Source organism: Protopterus annectens, chromosome 2.part2, assembly GCF_019279795.1.
Source record: "Protopterus annectens isolate FY-2018-M chromosome 2.part2, PAN1.0, whole genome shotgun sequence".
Lineage (NCBI taxonomy): Eukaryota > Metazoa > Chordata > Ceratodontiformes > Protopteridae > Protopterus > Protopterus annectens.
Genome location: NC_056730.1, coordinates 869,864,859 through 869,888,123, shown reverse-complemented (window position 1 = coordinate 869,888,123; position 23,265 = coordinate 869,864,859). Strand labels below are relative to the sequence as shown.

The following is a 23,265-nucleotide window of genomic DNA, read 5'->3' as shown; positions in this document are numbered from 1 at the left end:
TAGGCCCCTTGTAATCCCTTTTAATACCTTTTTTAATTCCCTTGTTATAGGGTTAGGCCTTTGGGCCTTTTTTCTGCCTTGTCAGTTTATTTTTTTTGTGTGACTGGCTTTATCGCTAATAGGGTGTGTGTGTGTGTGTGTGTGTGTGTGTGTGTGTGTGTGTGTGTGTGTGTGTGTGTGTGTGTGTGTGTGTGTGTGTGTGTGTGTGTGTGTGTGTGTGTGTGTGTGTGTTTAGCTTTTTGTAAAGATGTCAAAAGACACCAGGGTCTCAGGCTTCAAGAAGTGTGACTCGTGCTGTCAGAAAACGTCGCTGACAGACGGTCACACTTCTTGTGTTTATTGCCTAGGCCCTCTGCACCTGCAGGACTCTTGTTCGGTCTGTCATGTGTTCAGCCAAAGAGTCCTGCAGGAACACAGAAATAAATTGATTTTGAGGGGCTTGTTAAAGCCTGAAGGTTCCCTGACCAAGTCTTCGTCGGGGAAGCCATCTAAGCCGTTGGCTCCGAGCTCAGAGCCTTCGACTGGTGGTTCTCGAACTGCTGTCTCATCGGCTCCGGCTGGAGCCGATGTTTCCAAGACACAGTCTTCTTCATCGGCTCCGGCTGGAGTCGATGTTCCTCAGATTCAAGCTTCTACATCGGCTCGAACCGGAGCTGATGTTTCTGGGACACTGTCGGCGCCATCTGCCAGCCATAAGAGGTCCAGATCTCCATCCTTGGAGTCTGTTCACTCGTCTCCGAGGTCTCCCTTATTCTCGGAGCGGAGTCATCGAACCCATTCCTCCAGGTCATCCAGGCTCTCGGACCACGACCTCGAGAGGGTGGTTAGTAGACTTCTTAAGTCTCAGGCACTAGCCCAAATGCTTCATAGCCCTTCTCAACAGACAGTGACTATCCCCACCCCATCTTCGATTCCTCCCCTGACTCTTCCTCTGAGTTCGGAGCCAGAGCTTTTTGGAGCCGTGGCCGTCGACACGTCGGAGCCGATACCTCACATTTCAGCTCCGTCGGCTCCGGTCTCTTCCATGGTCCCATCCTTGGAGGGATCTGGGCGCATGGACTTCCTCGTCGGCTCCGAGGGGGCGAGTGGCATCGGACCCTTATCTGACCCCGTTCTCCCTCTCTGAGCTTCGGCGCTGGTAAATTCGGCCCCGACATCGGCTTCGGAGCCATCCCTCTCGATGCCGGGTGGGGTCCTTATCTCTTTGGAGCGGGGACCTTCTACCGTGCCTGATAGGGGTGCCTTCGAAGTCATGAGGAGCGTGCTGGCCCCTGTGCCTGCTCCACAGTCAGCTCCCTCAGCTTCTCCCTCTGTAGTGCCTGCCGCAGTCTCTACCCACCCTCTCATTCCTGACCGTAGAGATCCAACGCCTCAGATTTCCCCATTGGGAATATCCTCCTCTTCCGAGGTTTCCCCTGATCTGTCAGTGGAACCCCCTCGGAAGAGGAAATGTAAGAGGAAGCATGTGGACTCCCCTGAGTCCGTCACATCGGATACCGACTTGGATGAGACGGAAGGGTCCCCACGGTCCCCCTCTGAGGATGTCTCCTTTTCAGACATCCTTGAAATCCTGAAGCAGAGGGGGAACTGGTCTACCCTTAACCCTTCCAAGGACGAGTCGGTTTACCTAGAGGCTTTTGGCTCTCGCCCTACCACCTCCTGGGTGTCTCCGCCTTTCGACCCCCTCATGGAAGTGGTGGCGCGGAAGGCGTGGACGGCCCGTGACACGATGGAACCTACCCCACGGAGGCCTTCCAAATTTATAACAGCCCCTTCGAACAAGCAGTTTTTAGCCAAGGGTGTCCCGGTTGATGCCATGGTGGTGGCTGCAGCTACTAAGAAGGAACTAGCTGATCCTTCAGTACCTGTCCATCCTCCTAACAAGGAGTCTAGAACTATGGATAGGTACGGCAAGCGGATGTTTTCTTCAGCGACCTTTGTCATGCGTTCGCTGAATTATTTGTGCCACTTCACCCACCTTCAAAGAGATATGCTCAAAGAAGTGGGTGAGGTCCTACAGGATCCAACAGCTGCGGGGTCTCAAGACAAAATAAATTCCCAGCTGGCAACCCTGAATTCCATTGTCAACTCCTCCATGCGGCTTATTTCCTATGCGGCCGATGGGGCGAGTGGGGCTGCAGGCACAGGCGTGGCCTTAAGGCGTCACGCTTGGATGCGGCTTTGTAACTTTGCAGACCCCTTTAAGGCGTCCTTCACTAACTCCTCCTTTGACGGTCCAGCTTTGTTTGGACCTCAGGTGAAGGATACTTTGACCCGATGCGAGCAAGAAGGCAAGACTCTCTCTGTCGTGGGAGTCCATTTTTCCGCCCTGTCTAGACCATACCCTAAGGGTCAGAAGGGTGGGAAGATGTGGTTCCGTAAACCACAAGAGGTCGTGCCTGACGTAAGAGGTCAGTTCCCCTCTAGAGGCAGGGGGGGGGACAATAACAGACGCCGCCCCAGGGGCAGAGGAGGTCCGCAAAATCAGGGTAGCAGAGAGTTTCTTTCTGACAAACCCTTCCAGCATCCCTGAGAAGCTGCCCGACTGTTCGCCTTCGAAGGCAGTCGGGGGAAGGTTATCACTGTACCACAAGCCTGGCTTTCACTCACTCAAGACAAATGGGTACAGTCGATCATATCCGAGGGTTACAAAATTACATTTATTCACACCCCAACTCAGCCAAAAGGACCCCTTCCAGACGTTCCACCCAGTCTGAGGGTCAAGCAGTACTAGAAATATCAAAACTGCTAGCAAAAAGAGCCATCCAGCCAGTCCCAGCAGACCAACAAGGATCTGGAATCTACTCCAAGTTCTTTTTAGTACCAAAAAAGATAGGGGACTGGAGACCCATTTTGGATCTCAGCAGACTGAACAGGTCTGTAAAAAGAACGAAGTTCCGGATGGTCACGCTACAGTCCATTCTACCCTTTCTGGGTCAGGACGATTGAATGTGCTCAGTAGACCTTCAGGATGCGTACTACCACATCAAGATGCACAGGCGCTCCAGGAGGTTTCTCCGCTTCCGGCTGGGAACCAGTCATTGTCAGTTCAGAGCCCTGCCCTTTGGTCTCACTACAGCCCCCCGAGTGTTCACCCAATGCATGGCAGCGGTTATGGCTCATCTGAGACGTCAAGGATTCCAGGTGTTTCCATATCTAGACGACTGGCTCCTCACTGCCACCACCAGGCGTCAACTTCTCCGCTCCAGAGATCACACCATTCATACTTGCAAAGGGCTAGGTATCTCCATAAATTTCAAAAAGTCTGCCTTGTCAGTCTATTACCTTCATAGGCGCCATCTTGGACACAGTTCGGCTTTCCGCAAAACCGACCGAACAAAGAGTTGTAGATATTCTCAAGCATGTTTACATCCTTCTTCAGAACAACAAAATACAAGCCACATTTGTCCTGAAGGTATTAGGTCTCATGGCGGGAGCCATTACTCTACTTCCCCTAGCTCGCTTTCATATGCGGATCCTTCAATGGATGCTTTTTTCCCAGTGGTCCTTTCAACAGCTTCCAGTGTCACACAACATTTTAATAACCCTGTCTTGCAAGCAACACCTTTCTTGGTGGATGGTCTCCCCTCAAGTACTTCAGGGCAGACCATTTGTTCCTCCTCCTCCGGTCGCCACGGTGACAACGGATGCCTCCCTGATCGGGTGGGGGGGGGGGGCATTTTCAGGGCAGGACAGTCCAGGGCACATGGCAACCTTTCGAGTGCCACCTGCACATAAATGTCTTGGAGATGAGAGCAGTACTTTTAGCATTGCAAGCCCTTCACGAATCTCTTCCCATTGGGACTATTGCAGTTCAGACGGACAATATGTCCGTAGTGTGGTACATCATCAAGCAGGGCGGAACCAAGTCCTATCCCTTGTGTCGAGAGGCTCTCAGACTTTGGCAGTGGGCAATCTCCTCTCAGCGGTTTCTAACAGCAACGCACATCCCCAGGAAGTCCAACATCATAGCGGACAGGTTGAGCAGAGCTATTCTCATGCCTCACGAGTGGTCTCTCAAACAAACAGTAGTGGAAGAAATTTTTCAGAAATGGGGTCGACCTTGCTGCAACCTTTTTGCAACACCTCAAAACAGCAAATGCCACGACTACTTCACTCTCTTCCCGGCCACCCCCCCAGAGACGCTCTAGTCCACGATTGGCCCCGGGGACTTCTGTATGCCTTTCCCTCCTTTCCATTAATCACTCAATTGATTCAGAAAGCTACCGCAGTGAGAGCCACCATGATCCTCATTGCTCCTTACTGGCCTCATCAGATATGGTTCCCGTTCCTGCATCGTTACCTCTTGGGGCAGCCCTGGCATCTGGACCCAGTGCCAGATCTTTTGACCCATCAGTCGGGACAGCTGCACCACTCCCTGCAATCTCTCAATCTCACAGCTTGGTTGCTCCAATTCCAACCCTAGCCAGACTTCCCCTTATTTCCCATTCTGTGCGTGACATACTTAAAGCTTCCTTAAAGTCATCCACCAGGAGGATTTATGCCAGCAAGTGGAAGCGTTTTTCCTTCTGGGCAGGAGCCAGAAATATAGATCCTTTTACTGCCCCTATCCAATCAGTCCTAGACTTCCTAGCCGAATTGTTTCACTCAGGGTCTTCTTCCTCCACCATCAGAGTACAGTTAGCGGCTATTTCAAACTTTCATGCAGGCTTTTCGGACTCCAGTATTATGTCCCGTAAGCTTTGTAAAACCTTTCTCAAAGGTATCTTTTTGCTTAAGCCCCCAGTCAGGGACCCCCCACCGCAGTGGGACTTAAATTTGGTTCTAACCTCCTTGATTCTTCCCCCCTTCGAACCTGCGGCTTCTTGCTCCCTGAAATTGCTATCTTGGAAAACTCTCTTTCTGGTCGCCATAACATCTGCGAGAAGAGTGTCAGAACTTCAGGCCCTTTGCATTCGTCCACCTTATCTAGTTTTCCATAAAGACAGAGTGTCCCTCAGGACTAATCCGTTTTTTTTACCTAAGGTTTCTTCTGAAGCAAACCTAAACCAGACTATTGATCTTCCAGTTTTCTTCCCCAACTACTCCAACAGAGTGGAACAAAAACTACACTTTCTGGACGTTCGTCAACTCCGTTACTATTTGGATAGAACCAAACAAACTAGGAAATCTGAGCAGCTCTTCCTTTCTTATGCAGCAGGTAAGAAAGGCCTTCCAGTTTCCAAAGTAACCCTTTCTAGATGGCTGGCATCTCTGATCACTTTCATCTATCAGCTTAGACGCCAAAAGCTACCGTCAAGGCCCAGGGCTCACTCAACCAGAGCATTAGCCACCTCAATAGCCTTTCAGGCTAGACTGCCAATAGATTCCATTTGTGCGGCAGCCACTTGGGCCTCTCCTCATACCTTTATCTCTCATTACAAATTAGACATGGCCTCCAGAAGCCGGGCTAATTTTGGTTCCACCGTTCTCAAGAGTCTCTTCCGATGAGCCACCCAGGGTGAAGGTGCTAGGGACGCGGTCCCATCCAGCAAGAATGAAGGCGAGATTGACAACTTAACATTGAGAAGTTATGTACCTACCATAACTTTCCATGTTAGTTGTCTTCTTCTCGCCGCCTTTCTTGCATCCCACCCCCCATCCCCCTAGCCTGGACAGACCTAAAGGATCCTTAGGGATCTTCTTCTTGCCTCAGCTTGGCCCCTAGGCTATCCCTTCCGGTAGCTATAGGTCTAGGTGACTTCTAGCGAGGTTCCTCTCCTCCTTTTGTTGGAGAGCTAAACTGCTATGGTTTTCAGCTATCAAACGAGATCTGGGTAGTTAGTGCCTAGCATTATGGGATATAGGGTAGCCTCGAGCCGGTATAAATAGCTCTCGAGCTTTAGTATAGGCCGAGTCGGAGCCGAAGGTCAGCTCCGAACCCATCCAGCAAGAAAGAAGGCGAGAAGAAGACAACTAACATGGAACGTTATGGTAGGTACATAACTTCTCATTTAACATATTCTTATGTCAAAGTACGGGTGAGTATTTTACTCTTGTTTTTCCATTTTTTCCAGTGATAACAGCAATCCGCCTAACAACATATCTTCCCTTCTTTGTTTGAATTTTGTGCTAGAAAAGCTAGCTTTGTGTTTTAACTGGCTAGCAGCCATGAACATTAAGTACATGCTGGGAAAATACTGTACTTACTTTAACTTTGGGGAGAACCTCAGCGCTACAAGCCGTCATGCACAGGCAATCTTAAACAGCCTTCGTAATGAAAGGATGTGTGTACAGACTAATCCTTCATATATATTCCAAGGTCATTTCAGCATAGTCTTTTAACCAGTCCGCTCAGCTTCAAGTCCTCTATCTAAGAAAAAGGAAAACCAAACAATTAGTGCCTTCCAAACCAAATTCTGGAAGTAAATCCCCTTCCCGTGGTTGGGAACCAACTAAAGACAAGAATCTCCTACATATTCTGGATGTGCATAAATATTTAAGGTACTACACCAAGAGAATTCATCTTCAAAGCAAAAGATCAACTTTTTGCCTTCTGTAACAAAGGTAAGAAGTCCTTTTACTTCATTAAACAAACCTTCTCAAATTGGGTGCTCAATTTCTTGCCTTTTGCAATGATAAGTACACTAAAGCTTTACAAGACACTGTTGGATTGCCTTTAACTAGGGCAGCAGCAAATTCAACAGCTTACTATGCAAATGATTTTGTATAAGATGTCTCAGAAATTGCAAAAAACTGTTGCCTGTACCTTCCACATGCATAAGATGGAAGCAGTTATGGGAAGAACAGATTTTAGCATGGTTGTGCTGTAGAGTATTAAGCAATTGCACATCCCCCATGGCTAGCCAAGTCACTCTTGAGATTCTGTCAGATGAAACAAATAGTGCATCTGCATAAGGTACTTACTATAGCAGTCAATGTTAAAGGAGAGCTCACTGAAATAGTAAAATTTCCTTCCCTCTTTTTCTTTGGTTGAAGACTTGTGTATGGTTAGTGGTATTGTAATCTCAGCAATGCATTTCTTAGTTGTTACTGTTAGTCTTTTTATACCTATTCTTTCAATTTAATGCTGGATATTTGTGTACTTCAAGCATGCTTCCCATTAATACTTAAAGGCAAAAATGATACCCAAGAAAGCACATGACATTGTGGTGGTGGAGTCTCACACCATCATTCTCTCTTCTGGTACAAGACAAGCACTGGTTCTCACAGGGAAGATGAGTTCTCCAAGAAAAATATGAGAACAGCAAGTAATACAGAAGGTAAGCCGAATTATCATAATTTACTGTTACAGTGACCAGCTTGTCCTGTTTTCCTGAGTAACATAAAAATCTGTACTGGCCCTCCTTCTCTTGCAGTCCCTTATTTTGGATACTTTGCTTGGGGAAGGCATTTCTGAACTGTTTCCCTGACAGACTCGATTGAACTTGTACATCTCAACAACAGTTTTCTAGAATAGGCAGCAGTGTTACTATGTCTTGGTGTTTTCTGCTAGTGATTTTTTTAACCATAAAGTAAGAGATGTATAATTTATATACTTACAGACTGTGCAGATCTGATAGTGGCTCATCAATCACTGTATGTTTTGGTAGAGACCCATGTTCAATGGGAATTGAATTCCTGTAGATTACAGTAAGCTACAACATATGCCCCCCCCCCCCCCCCCTCAGAACCTGTTTGTATACTTGTGAAGGACACAACCCACTGAGTTCCACTTCCAGTAGATAAAAAATATGTGGATGATCACCTCTTTCTGTCAGTCTTTTAGTGTGTCTTTTCTATTACAGACAACTTTTTAGAACTTGGCCGCTGTTATTCAACCATTAGTCTTTATAATTCTGCCTCTCCAGCCTTTTATAATAGGTTGGAAGGTAGACAGCTGTAGAACAGACTTTTGCTGTAAAGGGATTTTGTCATGCCTGGCTTCCAGTGTGTGTGTGTGTGTGTGTCCTTTTAATTCTTTCTCGCTGATGGGTATTGGAGTGTGTGTGTTATTGTCCTTTTCTCGCTGATGGGTATTGGAGTGTGTGTGTTATTGTCCTTTTAATTCTTTCTCGCTGATGGGTATTGGAGTGTGTGTGTTATTGTCCTTTTAATTCTTTCTCGCTGATGGGTATTGGATCCAGTTCGGCTGTATTTCCAAGACATTTAGTCTCGAGCGGAGTTTTCTCTAGAGACTTTCTTACATAAGTTGTTGTTGTGTCTTTCGGCTTATCCCGGTTACGGGTCGCCACAGCGGAACTCTGGTCCGCTAATGTTTGGTAGTGTATTTTTACATGCCGAGTTACCAGCCCTGATGCACAACCTTCAATGAAGGCACGCCCATTCACACATGCCTCCACACAGAAGACGCTCTAACTGAGAATCAAACGCGACAACGTCTTGCTGTGAGGCGACAACGCTACCGCAGCAACACTACTAATTCCTGTATATATTATTTCTTGTTTAGTTTTTGTTTTTTTCTATCCTCCCCTCCAATCTAGCATTTTTCAGGTGTTGGGGACTACTGCTCGTTTCCTTCCTTTTTCCACCTCCTTCTTTCTGGTGCTGTTGGCATTTATATTTTGCTTCTAAAAAAAAAAAAAGAATATTTCTTAGACTGTTGATATTAGTGGTAGTTTTTGTAGGAGTTCTTTCTAGTTGTTGGTACACGACTGATGTTTTCTCTGTTTATGTTTGTGTGTGCTAGCATTTTTAAAACATGTCAAAAAAAAAAACCTTCAGGCTTTATGAAATGCACTTCTTATGGGCATTAAATTCCATATTCGGATGCCCACAAGAAGTGTGTCTGTTGGTTAGGCCAGGTCACTTAAATTTTGACTGTCTAGAGTGTGCAGCCTTTAATCCAAGGGCCTTGTCCAGTAGATGAAATAAGTTGATTCTCAAAGGTCTTTTTCCAGCCTCATCTCCTTCTGGGGCTCAAACCCCCTCAAAGCTTTTTAGTTCTTAGGAACTTCCCCAGAGTCTTTGTCCGGAATCTCTGATTCAACTATTTTGGATCTGAGCCAAGTCCTCTTTAGGTCTGACTACTTCCGATCTGAGCTAAGCCAAGTCCTCTTTGGGTCCAACTACTTCGGATCCAAGCAAAGCCAAGTCCCCATCGGATTTTACTACTTCAGAACGGGGCAAAAATAAGTCCACATCAGATCCTAGAACTTCTTCAGATCTTGTGGCAATCATTGTAATTTCAGGATCTCCTTCTCTGCGTACCTGTACCTCAGATCCAATGGTTCAGAGCAGTACACCAGTTTACCAACTGAAACAGGGTTTCCAGCTGCTCCTTCTAAGATACTACAGACTCCAAGTAAATCCAGGCATCATTCTTCAAATTCCTCTTCTAGGTCTTCTTGAAGCTTGACAGCAGTCGATATGGACAGGATGTTGCTGAAGTTTCTCAGGGCTCAGATCCAGATGGGGGGGTCTTGCCATCTCTGTCCCATCTTGGATCCATGAGTGCTCCGTCAACTACCTTACAGACTCCTTCTTCGATCCGACTTGTGGTTTTCAAACCCCAGGATTCGGGATACCCGAAAGAGTTGATGTCAGATCCGAGGAAGTTCCCTTCCTCCACCCTGAGTATGTCCCTGACCACTCCTGCTCCGGTTTTGTCAGATCAGAGCAGGTCTCACCCACCAATGGATGATCTCATACATTTAGTTTCCCACCTGGTTTGGAAGGAACTGGACGCAGTCGAGCTTATACTTAAGCATCCTGACAGGTTCCTCAGTCCATCCTGTGACTGTTTGCAATGGAGTAAGGGCATCACAGTAGATGTCATTGCTGTGTCAGCAGCCATAAAAAAGGAGCTATTCAAGCAAAGCTCCACTGTCCATCCACCAAACAACTAGTCCAGTGCATTGGACACACATGAAAAGCATATCTAAGCCTCAGCTACCTTCGCACTGAGGGTGTTAAACTATTTGGTACACTTCATGCACTTGCAGAGAGACCTGCTTAAAGAGCTAACCAATGTTTTGCTGGAAACCATGTCGGAGGGCTTGAAGGTTTCTTTCCAACTGGCAACTCTTATCTTCCCTTGTCAATTGCTCGATAAGGTTGATTTCACATACTGCAGAAGGAACCTCACGAGCAGCTGGTACAGGCATAGCCATCAATAGACATGCCTTGATGAGGCTTTGTGACTTTGCAGAACCCTTCAAGGCATCTTTTATTAATGCCCACTCTGGTGGCTCCTCTTTGTTTGGACCATCTGTGAAAGTGATGCTTACCTGCAGCAAGCAAGAAGGAAAGACCTTGTCTGCCATAGGGGTCAAGATGTTCTTCATGTTTCACTGTTGCAGTCATTACATTTGGGTTATCTGCTTGCAGTAGCCCTCAGCTGGCCTGATTAACAAAGTATTGGGTCCTGCATTGGTTGCTGTCCCTTCTTCCATGACGTCAGGTCACCATGGATATAAATCATGCAGCCCGACACCATTACATCAGTCTTTCTTGCCGTGCGGTGCCCGAAGCCGAAGCAGTTCGCAAGTGCCGGTCGGCCGACTCCTGAAATTTTTGTTTTCGAGTTTCAGAACAGAAGTCTTCAACTAAAGCCAAGTACCCCAGTGGAGAAACTTTTTCTTGCTTCTTACCGATGTCAGTAAAAGTTAATAATTGCATTACTTCTGGAAAGCAAATACCTCATAAAGATTTTCATTTGTACTGTTTCCCTTGCCTAGGCCCTGACCACAATGTACCTTGCTGTCAGTTTTGTGCTTTATTTAATCAGCACACTATCCGTCATCGGTATATTTTCACCTCTAAATATTTTGGTTCTCGGTTTAATTATCCAGAAATGTCGTTGGTTAGCCATCCGACTACCAGGATTCCGAAAAAATGCAAATATAAAGACAGAACAGGCTGCCGAGGTCCAAAGCTGCCGACGACGCTTCTCCTAAGCCAGTTGCCAGTTTGCCGGTACTCAGTGAGGCGCTTTCACAGCCCCTGATACCCACTACTTCTGACTCGCAGGCCTCTACTGAGACCCATTCGGAGTCCGGTATGCCACAAGATGCTTCAACTGTGGAACCTGAGGATGTCTCTACTTTGGATGGGTCCAGAGCCGCTGTGCAGGCACCGGCTTCTGAGGGTGTATTCAGGCCTATGGACTTGCATATTAAACCAACGCCTCCTTCTTCATTTAGGCCAAAATCTCGAACCATGCCTAAGAAACCGACACCCAGGCCGCATGCTCCAGCCTCTATGCCTAAAAAACAAATGACAAGAATGACTGAAGAATCTTATAACTCTAATCAGGGGAAGCCAACTTCCCCCTTCTAAGAGACCTAGGACTGAAGTTGTTAATGAATCTTCTGACCAGGATTCTGATTTTTCTGATTCTTCTGATGATCTGGATTTGCCCTTAACTACTTATGAGGATTCTGATGCAACGGACTCTATTCCCTCTGCTTCCCCTCCAGAGGATTTTTCTTTTGGTGAGACCTTACATATTTTTTAGGGAGCATTTTCACTGGGAAAGCCAGCATTTTTCTGATTCAAAAAAGAGGCTTAGGGATTTCTTACTCGTGCCTCAGCATAGGCCTTTAGCAAAACCTCCTGTACTAGACATTGTTGATTTTCAGAATCTAGTTTGGCCCCTGATTCTTTGCCTCCTGCTCCCAGAAAACCTGACAGATATTACAGGGTTCCTGATTCACACAAGTTCCTTTTTAAAAATCCTATTGCGGATCCAGAGACTATTTCACAGGGACCCAAGGGCATCAAGGCTTCTACTGCTAAAAATCCTACCCCTTCTGATAGAGACTCCAGGGCGCTGGGTAGATGGCGTAAGAAAGTTTACACTTCTGCAACCTTGGCCATTAGGGCTTTAAACTGTCAGTTTCATATGTTAAAGTATCAACAACATGTTATTGGATTGCTTAAACAGAAAATGATGATGATTCCTGACTGTGCTGAAAATAAAGATTTACAGGATTTAATGCATTCTGCGGAACAGGTTGGAAAACATACTTTGCAATGTGGATTTGATTCATTAGAGGTCTCTTGCAGGGCTGCTGTTACTGCGTCTGTGCTCAGAAGGCATGCTTGGCTTAAGGAGCAATGTTTGCCTGATCATGTTAAAGCTAAATTGTTGGATGCTCCCTTAAATCAGGACCACCTGTTTGGCAACAAGATTGAGGAAGTTCTTAAAAAGATGGAAGATAAAGCTATATATGCAAACTGTTAAAGATTTCTTGCAAGTTCAGCCTCCTAGATTTAGTAGGCACTGGCCCTCTAAAAATTGGTACTTTCCAGCCCCTTCCAGGTCTTCTCAACCCAAACCCAAACCCAGACACAGCAGAAACCCAGGTTTCAATCCCAAGGGACACACAAGACTAAGCAGTGGGGGGTTTCCGCACCCAAATCTGAGAGTAGTAAGACCCTCCCCCCCCCATGGAAAACTGTCTCAATGACTTGCTTTTAAAACTTCCAAGCACTTCCCAACTGAATGCTTATTTAGACGGAAAGATTGGTCTGCTGGCCAAAAACTGGGAACTCATTACCCAGGACAAATGGGTTTTAAATATAGTGTCCCAAGGATACAGTTTTCACTTCCACACGTTACCAACACCAAGCGGGTGGCCAGACCTACCCCCAAATCAGTGGGCAGAGGCCCAAAATCAAGTACTCTCTCTTAAACATGGGGGCTATTCATTTGGTACCAGAAAAGGAAAAGGGACAAGGTTTCTATTCGAGACTTTTCCTGGTACACAGAAAAGGCAATACATGGCATCCTGTCATAGACCTTTCTACTCTAAACACCTTTCTGGTGATTCCAAAATTCAAAATGCTGACTCTTCACCAGATGCTTCTTTTTCTAGGAAAAGTTGCATGGTTGGCAACACTAGACTTAAAAGAAGCATACCTGCACATCCCTATCAGGGAGTCTTGCAGAAGATACCTACGCTTCAAAGCAGGCTACATGCACTATCAGTTGTCTGCACTGCCCTTTGGCTTATCTACTGCACCCAGGGTATTCACAAAGTGCTTAGTTCCAGTCATTGCATTTTGCAGGCAAAGAAATATTCAAATATACCCATATCTGGACGATTGTCTAATTCAGGCAGAAAGCCGGGGCATTCTTTTGAATCATCTGGCCTTTGTTCAAAGGGTACTGACTTCTCTGGGGTTCACCATATACAAAAAGAAATCACACCTGGTACCCTGTCAGCAAATTATATTCTTGGGAGCAAGCTTGAATACAACTTCCCAGATGGCTTTCCTCACGCCAGAGAAACGGATTCATTTGACAACCTACTTCAAACAAGTGGCCACAAAAACCCATCTATCTGCAAGGCAAATACTGCAAGCCTTGGGGTTCATGGCCTCCTGCATTCTTCTAATTCCATATACAAGGCTGCATATGAGAAAAGTACAATGGTATCTCAAAAGCGTATGGTGTCAACATTCACAGGATCTAGAAGAAAGGATTCCTATCATACCTTGCCTATGCCTAGAGTTCCTTTGGTGGGCAGAGGCCTGCCACCAAAACAGGGGACTACCATTCACATTACCCCCTGCCACCCAAATCTTAACAACAGACGCATCAGACTATGCATGGGGGGGGCTCACCTGGCAGGGAAGTGCATTCAGGGCAAATGGAACCCAAGTCAAATGCACCTACACATAAATCAAAGGGAAATGTTAGCTGTACAGAATGCTCTGACAGCCTTCAAGGACTACATTCTTCCAGGACAACTAATGATAAAGATGGGACAACACCACTGTCATGTGGTACATAAACAAGCAGGGGGGTACACATTCTTACTCCCTCTGCAGACTAGCCATGGCATTGTGGAATATAGTCTTGAGCTACCAAGTGAATCTACAAGCTCAATTCCTGCCAGGAAAACTAAATACACTGGCAGACGGACTAAGCAGAAACCTCATGGACCCACACGAGTGGAAACTGGAACCAAGGATTTTCAACATGTTGACAATCAAATGGTGGAGCCCAGATATAGACCTGTTTGCCTCCCCCCATCAACTGGACAAGGATTCCCCACAAGCTAACTTGAAAGGTGGATGCTCTATCCTTCAGCTGGAAAAACCTATCAGTTTATGCCTTTCTTCCTCTGCCTCTGCTCTCCAAGGTACTACTAAAGATCAAACAGGACATGCCAAGGACGATTTTAATTGCACCAGACTGGCCTCGCCAACACTGGTACCCACTCTTGCACAGTGTGTCACACTTGGCTCCATGGCACCTGCCTCAGACTCCTTCCCTGTTGTCTCAGCAGGAGAACCAGATTCTGTACCCTCAGCTGCAAACCCTGAACCTAGCAGCCTGGCTAATTACCTAATCTCTTCTTTACCATCCCTCAGTAAATCAGTGATGGATATCATTTTAGAGGCAAGGAGGCCTAGTACTAGAAAATCTTATGCTGCAAAATGGAAAAGATTTTGTGCCTGGAACCAATCTCAAGGAATGAACGCAGCAGTGCCCAATTTACCTCAGATACTACAATACTTGACTGAGATGCTTCATAAGGGCTTGTCCTTTTCCTCCATCAAAATTAATGCCTCACCCAGTTCAGCTCATTATAGCACAGAGCCTCCCCTCTTCTCTCACCTACTGCTCAAGCAGTTCCTCGGGGTGGCCAAAAAATTAAGATCACCCAGAAGAGCTCCAACTCCAGCCTGGGATCTTAACTTTGTCTCAGAGAAACTCAGTCTTCCTCCTTTCGAGCCAGCTGCTACTGCAGATTTAAAATTTCTTTCTTGGAAAACCGCTTTCCTTCTAGCAATCACTTCTGCAAGAAGGGTATCTGAATTACAGGCCCTTACTGCAGTGGAGCCTTTCATCATCTTTCATGCAGACCCTGTCCCTCAGAACCAGTCCCTCCTTCATGCCCAAGGTGGTATCCAGTGTAGCTCTTAATCAGTCCATTCATTTGGCTACCTTCTTTCCTAACTCACAGAACAAATGGGAACGGATTCTGCACTCTTTAGATGTGCACAGACAGCTTAGATTCTACTTGGACAGGACTAAACCTCCAAGGAAATCTGAACAACTGCTGGTGACATTTGCTGCAGGGACAGAGGGGAAAGCTATTTCAAAACAAACCATTTAAAAATGGATAGGCCACTGCATTAATTTCTGCTACAAGCACCATTGAAAACCTATCCCACAAGGCATCAGACCTCATTCAACCAGGGCTGCATCTACCTCTGCAGCCTTTCTCAGGGGTGTCCCTACTAGGGACATCCTAGAAGCTGCTACCTGGAGTTCTGTACATACTTTCACCAAGCATTGTCATTTGCCAATTTTCGCTAAATCCAGAGCTGGTTTTGTCACTGCAGTCTTGCAGGGCCTTGTAGCTGGTCATATTTCTATTTAAATTCCTCCTCCCAACCTTAGCTTTGGGAATCTACCCAAATGTAATGACTGCAACAGTGAAACACAAAGAACATAGTACAATTGTATACACTTACCATAAGTGTAGATGTTTGAGTGTATTCACTGTTGTAGTCCTGGTTACCCTCCCTCCAGCCCCCTTTTCCTCCTTTTGGCTATACCTCTACTCTCACTATGCTCAAAAAGCTTTTTGGTGTATTTGTTTTTTTGTTGGAGGTATATTCTTGTATTTATAGATTTAATTGCTTCCCATTTGGGAGGCACCTGACATCTGGGGCAAGAAAAACTGATGTAATTGCGTTGGCTGCATGTTTATACCCCTGACGTCATGGAAGAAGGGACAGCAACCGACGCAGGACCCAAGACTTTGTTAATCAGGCCGATTGAGGGCTACTGCAAGCAGATAACACAAATGTAATGACCAACAGTGAATACACTCGAACATCTACATTTATGGTAATGTACACAACTGTACTTTTTCCACCCCCTCAGAGGACCTTCACTAGAAGAGGAACCAGCGAAGAGGGAAGAAAACATGGTTCAGGAGGTTTCTAGGATCTTTTCAAGATCCACGTAGTGATACTTTCACCAGAGGAAGGGGGGGGGGGGGGTTCAGCAGAATCAGGGCTCCAGGGAACCTTTCCCAGATGAGCCCTATCAGCTCTCCTGAAGCACTGTTTGACTGTCCATCTCTGGAGACAGACAATGGTCGCCTGTCCCTGCTCCTAAATGCCTGGACAAATATAACAACACCTGGGTGCCAAACATAATATCCAGAGGTTACTACATTCCCTTTTCCCCTTTACCTCCAAGTTCCAGGATGAGACTCCCTGACATGCCACCCAGTCAGAGGGAGTACACCATTCAAGAAGTTCAAAAACTTTTACAAAAGAGTCATTCAAAAGGTCCCAACCAGACAGAGAGGATTCAGAACTTACTCACTCTTTTTTTAGTGCCAAAGAAAGCTGGGGACCCAAGACCAATTTTGGATCTCGGCAATTAAAATCAGTATGTCAGGAAGTCAAAGTTCCAGATGGTTATGGTCCAGCCTGTTCTGGAACATCTATGCAAGGATGATTGTGTGTGCTCCGTAGATCTCCAGGATGTGTGCTATCATATCATAGGAGACATTTGCGCTTTCAGCTGGAAGCCAGTCATTACCAGTTCAGAGCACTGCCCTTTGGACTCACCACAACTCCAGGGTGTTTATCAAATTTATGGCAGTCGTAGTGGCTCACCTGAGGCTAAAACATTTCCAGGTGTTTCCCTATTTAGACGATTGGTTCCTTCCTGCACCAACAAGGCATCAACTCCTACAAGCCAGGGATTACCTAGTTCAGCTCTCCAATTCCCTTGGCATCGCAATAAATTTGACAAAATCGAATCTGACTCCTGCACAGGATATAGCGTTCATAGGAATGGAAATGAACACAAGAACACAGGTAGCTTCATTAACTCTACATCGCATAACAACTCTGAGACCACAGGTTCAGGAGTTGTTAGACATTTGTTCTCCCCCAGCAAGGTTAGATCTATGAGCTCTGAGGTGTTTGTCAGCTGCCGTCATTCTAGCTGCCTTAGCAAGATTTTTTATGCGAGTTCTTCAATGGGAACTGGCTGTTCAGTGGTCCATTCTGTACCAATCTCTAGCCATTCCTATCAAACTGACTCCAATCTGCAGATGTTATCTTCAATGGTGGTACAGCCAAATGACCTGTCTCTGAGCAGACCATCCCCCCGCCTCCACAGTAGCTACAGTGACCATGGATGCTTCCCTACTGGGGGTGGTGGAGCATTACCAGGGAAAGATGGTCCATGCACGTGGTCCCCCTCTGAGACCAAGCTGCATGTCAATGTCCTCGAGATAAGAGCAGCCCTACTAACGCTGCAAACTTTTCAGGGCATCCTCCCTTTGGGGACTGTTGTAATTCTCATGGACAAGTATGTCTGTGGTCTGGTACATAAAAAAAAAACAAGGAGGAACTCGATCCTACCCATTATGCAGAGAGGCCATGAGAGTTTGGGAATGGTCCCTCAAGAGTGGGCCCACAGTCAGTCAGTAGAGAACAAGATTTTTGGCCATTGGGGCCAGCCTTGTTGTGACCTTTCTGCCTCTCCCCGAACAACAAATGCAACAAATACTTTGCTCTGATTTGCCCAATGGGGGAGGCACTGAAGGATGCTGTAGTCCACAATTGGCCCCCAGATCTCCTTTATGCTTATCTTCCTCTACCATTAATCCCAAAAGTCTTACAGAAAGCCAGCAGGTTGAAGAGCTCCGTAATCTTCATGGCCCTCTTCTGGCCTCATCAGGTATGCTTCCCTCACATCAAGTATCCCCCATAGATCCCATTCAGAACCTGATTACTCATTCATCAGAGCACCAACACTCCAATCTCCACACCCTCAAATTGACCACATGGTTTCTCCACTTCCAGTAATTGTTAGAAGGTCCAGGGTCACTTCTCCAGTTTATGACATAATTTTGCCTTCTCAGAAAGCTTGTACTAAAGAGATCTATAACAGCAAGTGGAAGCAATTTTCCATATGGGCTACAAAGGAGAATATTGACCCTTTTACAGCTCCTAACTCAGCCATATGCCTCTTTCTCACTACTCTTTTTCAAGAAGTCAGTTTTTCTACCATAAAACCTAAACTGGTGGCTGATCTTCCTCTCTCTCAGCTTCCAGAATATGTAAAGCTTTCATGAAGGGTATATTTCTTCGCAGACCGCCGATAAAAGGCACTTCTTTCACTTGGGATCTTATGATTATTATTCAGGGCCTCACTCAAAAGTCCTTTGAACCAGCTGACAGTTGCAACGTGAAATTTCTTTCCTGGAAAACTATCTTTCTTATAGCCATTTATGTCAGCTGTTTGAGTATCCGAACTTCAAGCTTTATCAGCCAAACCTCCTTACATCATATTCCTTAAAGACAGAGCATCATTACGAACTTCCTTTATGCCTAAGGTAGCTACAGAATCAAACATTAAACAATCAGTTCAATTACCAGTTTTGTTTACAAATTTTTCAAACAAAGGTGACTATATTTTGCATCTCCTTGATGTTTCACAGGCAGTTGTGCTTCTAAATACAGAAAGTCCGATCAACTATTTATATCCTCCTCATTAAACCATTTACGTCAAGCAGTTTCTAAAATCACTTTGGCTCAGTGGATTACTGAATGTATTTCTCTTATTTATTCTCAAAAAGGTATTAATTGCCTTGACCTCCAAATGCCCACTCTACCAGATCTGTGTTGGGTCTACTTTAGATCGACGAAATGTCAAAATGTCTAATGCTCACATGAGCGTAAATGCAGAAATTCAATGTTTATTTTTTTTGGATTGCAGTACAGTGAGGATCGTAATATTTGCCCTTTCTTCACTGTCGTGTGATCTCGGAGTTGGAATATATATTTAACATGGGGAATAGCAATTTCGAATTTCTGCATTTACGCTCATAGGAGTGTTCGACATTTTGATTTTTCGTCTATATAATATAGACCCTGTATGTCTACCTCATCTGCCTTTTCTTCCAGAGCCTCAATTGATGAAATCTGTGCTGTGGCCACATGGTCAAAGACTCGTACCTTTGTCACACATTGTAGATTGGACAATTAAGCAGGTCATCTTTTGGCTCAACAGTGCTTTGGCATATCCTTCCTTAAGGGCCACCCAAAAAAACACATAGCTGGTGACTCTAACCCATCAGTGAGGAAGAACGAAAAGGACAAAATCAGATATAAAAGTTATGTGCTTACCATAACTTGGCATCTGTGTTGTCCATTTTCATTCTTCCTCACATCCCTTCCAACCATCCCCCAGCCTTGTCTCTTTGAGAAGTTACCTAGAGGACACAGCCTAGAAAAACAGCAACCACGGCTCAGAAACATTTTAACAAACTTTAACGATAGAGCGCTTTCTTAAAAGCTTCTTCAGAATCATAGAAGCTTATTGAATACCAGTTTAAATATCCTGTCTACTTGTTTCACGTAACCATGACCAACCAATAAATGAAATCCCTTATCAATTACAGTATAATAATATCACCTGGATAACTTAAATAATTTAAAAATAACTTTCACAATTAATGTTGATTTTCAAACAGAACCTTACAATACTGTGTCACGTAAATAAACATTAAAGAACCATTCTAAAAAACAAAATTCTATACCAAGTAAGATTTTAATTTCAATACACTAGGTATTGAAGTGTTGTCATTTAATCCATGGGGGACCATGGCATTGAGCCTGACTTGCCACCAAAGCTTCTTTTCCCCTGTCAACTCAGTCCATGATCCTCCCCTAGGATCTTTAACAACCAGTTTGATTGCAGAAAACAAAAAATAATGGTTAGAATGCTCCCTCAAGTGTTTGATTAAAGCATTCCCCATGTCCTTTTTTCTAATGTCAGAGACGTGTTCACAAACCTGTCCCTGAATTTCCTTTTAGTTTGCCCTACTCCAGCTTGCCTGATAACTGCAGGACAAAGGGATTTAACTGGGAACAACTCTGTTTCCAAGGTAAATGTGAACTTTAAAAAAATGTAGTGATAAGCTGGCTAAATGGTGGGAATGTAATTGGTCCTTCGGCAGTGGTGTAGTGGGAGACCCACCCACTTTAAGACAGCCTCTGGTTCAGTTTGAAAATGTTATTCTGAGATGTCGAAAACTACAATTAGAAAATTCATATTTGCATGAGTGTCTGAAAGAGAAACGGATATTCAAAGGCCTCCACTTTTGGAAATTTCCTAATGGCACTACGGCTAAGTCACAACTATATTCAGAACTGGTTGAACTTTTCAATCATTGTGGCTGTGAGATGCTTGAATGCCTGGTGAAACAATCAGAAAGAAACTGATATTCAGTAAGCTTCTATGATTCTGAAGAAGTTTTTATGAAAGCACTCAATCATTAAAGTTTGTTCAAGTGTTTCTGAGCTGTGGTTGCAGTGTTTCTAGGCTGTGGACTGAGTACCTTGGATTTGTTCATTTTTTTATTTCGCTTCAAGTTACCTAGAGGAATTTGGAACACAAAGGTTCTAGGTTTGGCCCCCAAACTTCTTGTTCTGTCCTGTTCTTCTAATTCTTTGTGCATATGGCAGCAAACTTGATCTGAGGGCTTGGGGAAGGTGTGATGCATTGCGGAGAGGGAGGAGCTCAAGACTCTGATCCAAAAGTCTTGGAAATGTGGCCAAATTGGCTCCGAAACCCATCACTGAGGAAGAATGAAAATGGACAACACAGATGCCAAATTATGGTAAGTATATAACTTTTATATGTACACCTCTTGCTGTCATGTCTGCCTTCCAAACGGAGTGAATTGTGGGACTTGAGGTTTGTTTCCTCAGCAGGAAAAAAACTTTCAGATAGTCTTCAAGTCAACTGAGATTCAGATCTGCAGACCTTTGTGTTTAAAGACCCTTATGCTGTGGACTGTTCTTTTCTGATAAAATAATTTTCATTTCTTCTCAGAAGTGTTGTCATTTAACCAGTCAAATCATTTCACAGTAGGTTTACCCAGACACTGAGATCTGAGGAGAATGTGTCTTTTTATTTGTTGGGGGGGGGGGTAACTACCTCCAGCGATTTCACAGGTAGATGGACTAGTATTTTGTCTGCCCTCCATGAAAATCCAGTCCATATCCCCTGTTGACCTTCTTGACCCCTGTCCCCTTCACATCAGACAGGGCAAGGGTTAAAGAAAGTGGTTTTCATATTGTAAGAGAGAGTGGTGGTCTGTTGTAGTTCTGCCTCCACATGCTAGCTTTCTTGCAAGTGCAGCCTCCTGCAATGGTCCATGTGATGTGTATGTGCTTCCATGGACTTACACGTACTGTGTTCAGTTGCTGCATTCTGGCTTGATACCTGGGCTCTTTCGGGTGTCATTATTACAGTTGACTACAGATGCATCCCTTCCTACAGGATAGTGTGCTGCCATTGTCTATTAACTCCAACTACTTTTTTCCTGGCTTTCCAGACCCAGGATTGATTGATTTATTTATTTAGTCTTCATTGATCTGCTAGATAGGTTGGTCCAGGAACCCTTTTCAGCCATAACACACGGGTGCTTGTGTTCCATTCAAATACAGTATATATACAAACATTGTACAGCATGCAACGGATACAAAAAGTACAAAATACATGTAAGTAGTAACATATTGGTTTGTTGTCTTATGATACAACTGGAAAGCATAACCGAGACAATATAGACTACAGCAGAGAGACTATTTTGCAGCCAAATACATGAATATTTGCATTGTAGGAATTATAGGAGACATTTTACACATGACAGTCTAACACTGTTTCGAATCGTAGTCTCTGTATGCATATATACAAGTGAGATTATTATGTCTCACCATGATGGAAAGTAGCACAGATTATTTTCTCTCAGTACCATTGGAGAAGTTAAAGGAGATGAGTCACACCATAATACTGTTAAGATTTTCACAATCTATGTACATATTTACAAGTGAATTTTATAACATACGCCCAAAGGGAAATGCATTGTATGCCTCAGACTAATCTTTGTGTTGTACCCGTGATTGGCAGACTAGCTAGTTAGCTTGTCTCTCCCTTCCGAGCTTCCTAGAGTTGCTATTTGATCATGTGCCTGTGGATCATGTTCAGGGCTTTGTCCCCTGTGTGCCATAGAGTTGAGTAAGTCGGAAGGTTTTAAGTGTGTCTTGCTCCTGGCATTAAATGTACATCATGACCAGATGCTACACAAGTGGATTGCTCACTATTGTAGTTTTTTTTTGTCACTAGAAACCTGGGAGGTCTTTCATTAGTGTGTTTAAAGGGAATTCCGCCAGACAGGTTGCTGCTTCCCACTTAGATTCAGAAATATGTCCATTGTGTGCAATTGCTCCATACCTATTTATTTTTCAGTGCTCACTTTCACCAACCACTCCACTCCAAGAGTAGATCACAGTCAAGAGGAACAGTGCCTCCTTGTCTTACCCTTGAATCTTTGTGAGGGTAGTTTTTGGGAGTCCACTCAAGTGATTCTACAATGACAGAGGACTCCTAAAGGTAAAGTATAGCAGATATGTGAGTGCTCACCATATAATTTGAGGATTGGTTGCTATGTTTCCACCCTCCGTCTTTTGGTCTGGCCTTCCTAATGCTGCAACAAGAATTTATTTAAATTAACAAGCACTGTAATTCAATGTCTTTCTATTTGGTGCATTTTCTTTCATGTAGAATCTAGTAGATGTGGTAGCCATGAACAGAGACATACGATATACATATGTTCCTCGACTATGGTGTTGGGGTACTGTGCATGGACTTAAGAATTTTTAGAAGAACCATGTAAGAGGACCACCTGAAGGAGGTTCCCAGGTGTTTCACTCATTTCAGAGGGTACTCACGTTTATTAACTAATATTGTTAGTATTTTTATGGCTGTCATTTATTCTAATTTCTGTGTTGTTAACCCATTCTTACACAGCTGTTCTTTGTCACACAGCACATTATTTATTGTAGAACTCCAATCTTTTTGCTGGTTTGAATATATCTTTTCTGAAATAGCATAATTATTCTTATTTCTCTTTAGGAGTATTTCTTTGATCCAGAGGTTCTTACTGAAGGAGAACTAGCACCAAATGACCGATGCTGTAGAATCTGTGGTAAAATTGGACACTTCAGGAAGGAATGCCCCTTGCGGTGGAAGTGAGTTTTTTTTTTTTTCTTCTTCGAGATAGTGTGCCATTCCACCTAGCCTCACATTATAAGGATTAAATGGTTATCAGTAAACATGAGACAGTTGCTACATTGTATTAAGGTGTCCATATCCACCAAGCTGGCTACAGAGAAGTTGGGAAATTGCATATCAATGCTGTCCAGTCCTTTGATGAGCTACAAGGGGATGATGTATTGGGGTTAGAAGGCTTTTAAACATGCTTTGTTGATGCAGACTAATAAAGGTGCTTTATTGAGCCAGAT

The 23,265-nt window shown here is 44.6% G+C and overlaps 1 protein-coding gene across 2 annotated transcripts in view; it reads left to right on the top strand.

The window, feature by feature from the left end:
* Positions 1 to 23,265, top strand: part of TUT7 (terminal uridylyl transferase 7) — a 3,176,298-nt gene that overhangs the window by 3,048,959 nt on the left and 104,074 nt on the right. For both annotated transcript variants that reach the window (XM_044064191.1, XM_044064190.1), the window contains exon 25: positions 22,877 to 22,992. In XM_044064191.1, coding sequence (XP_043920126.1) covers positions 22,877 to 22,992 — 116 coding nt within the window. The remainder of the gene's footprint in view (positions 1 to 22,876; positions 22,993 to 23,265) is intronic.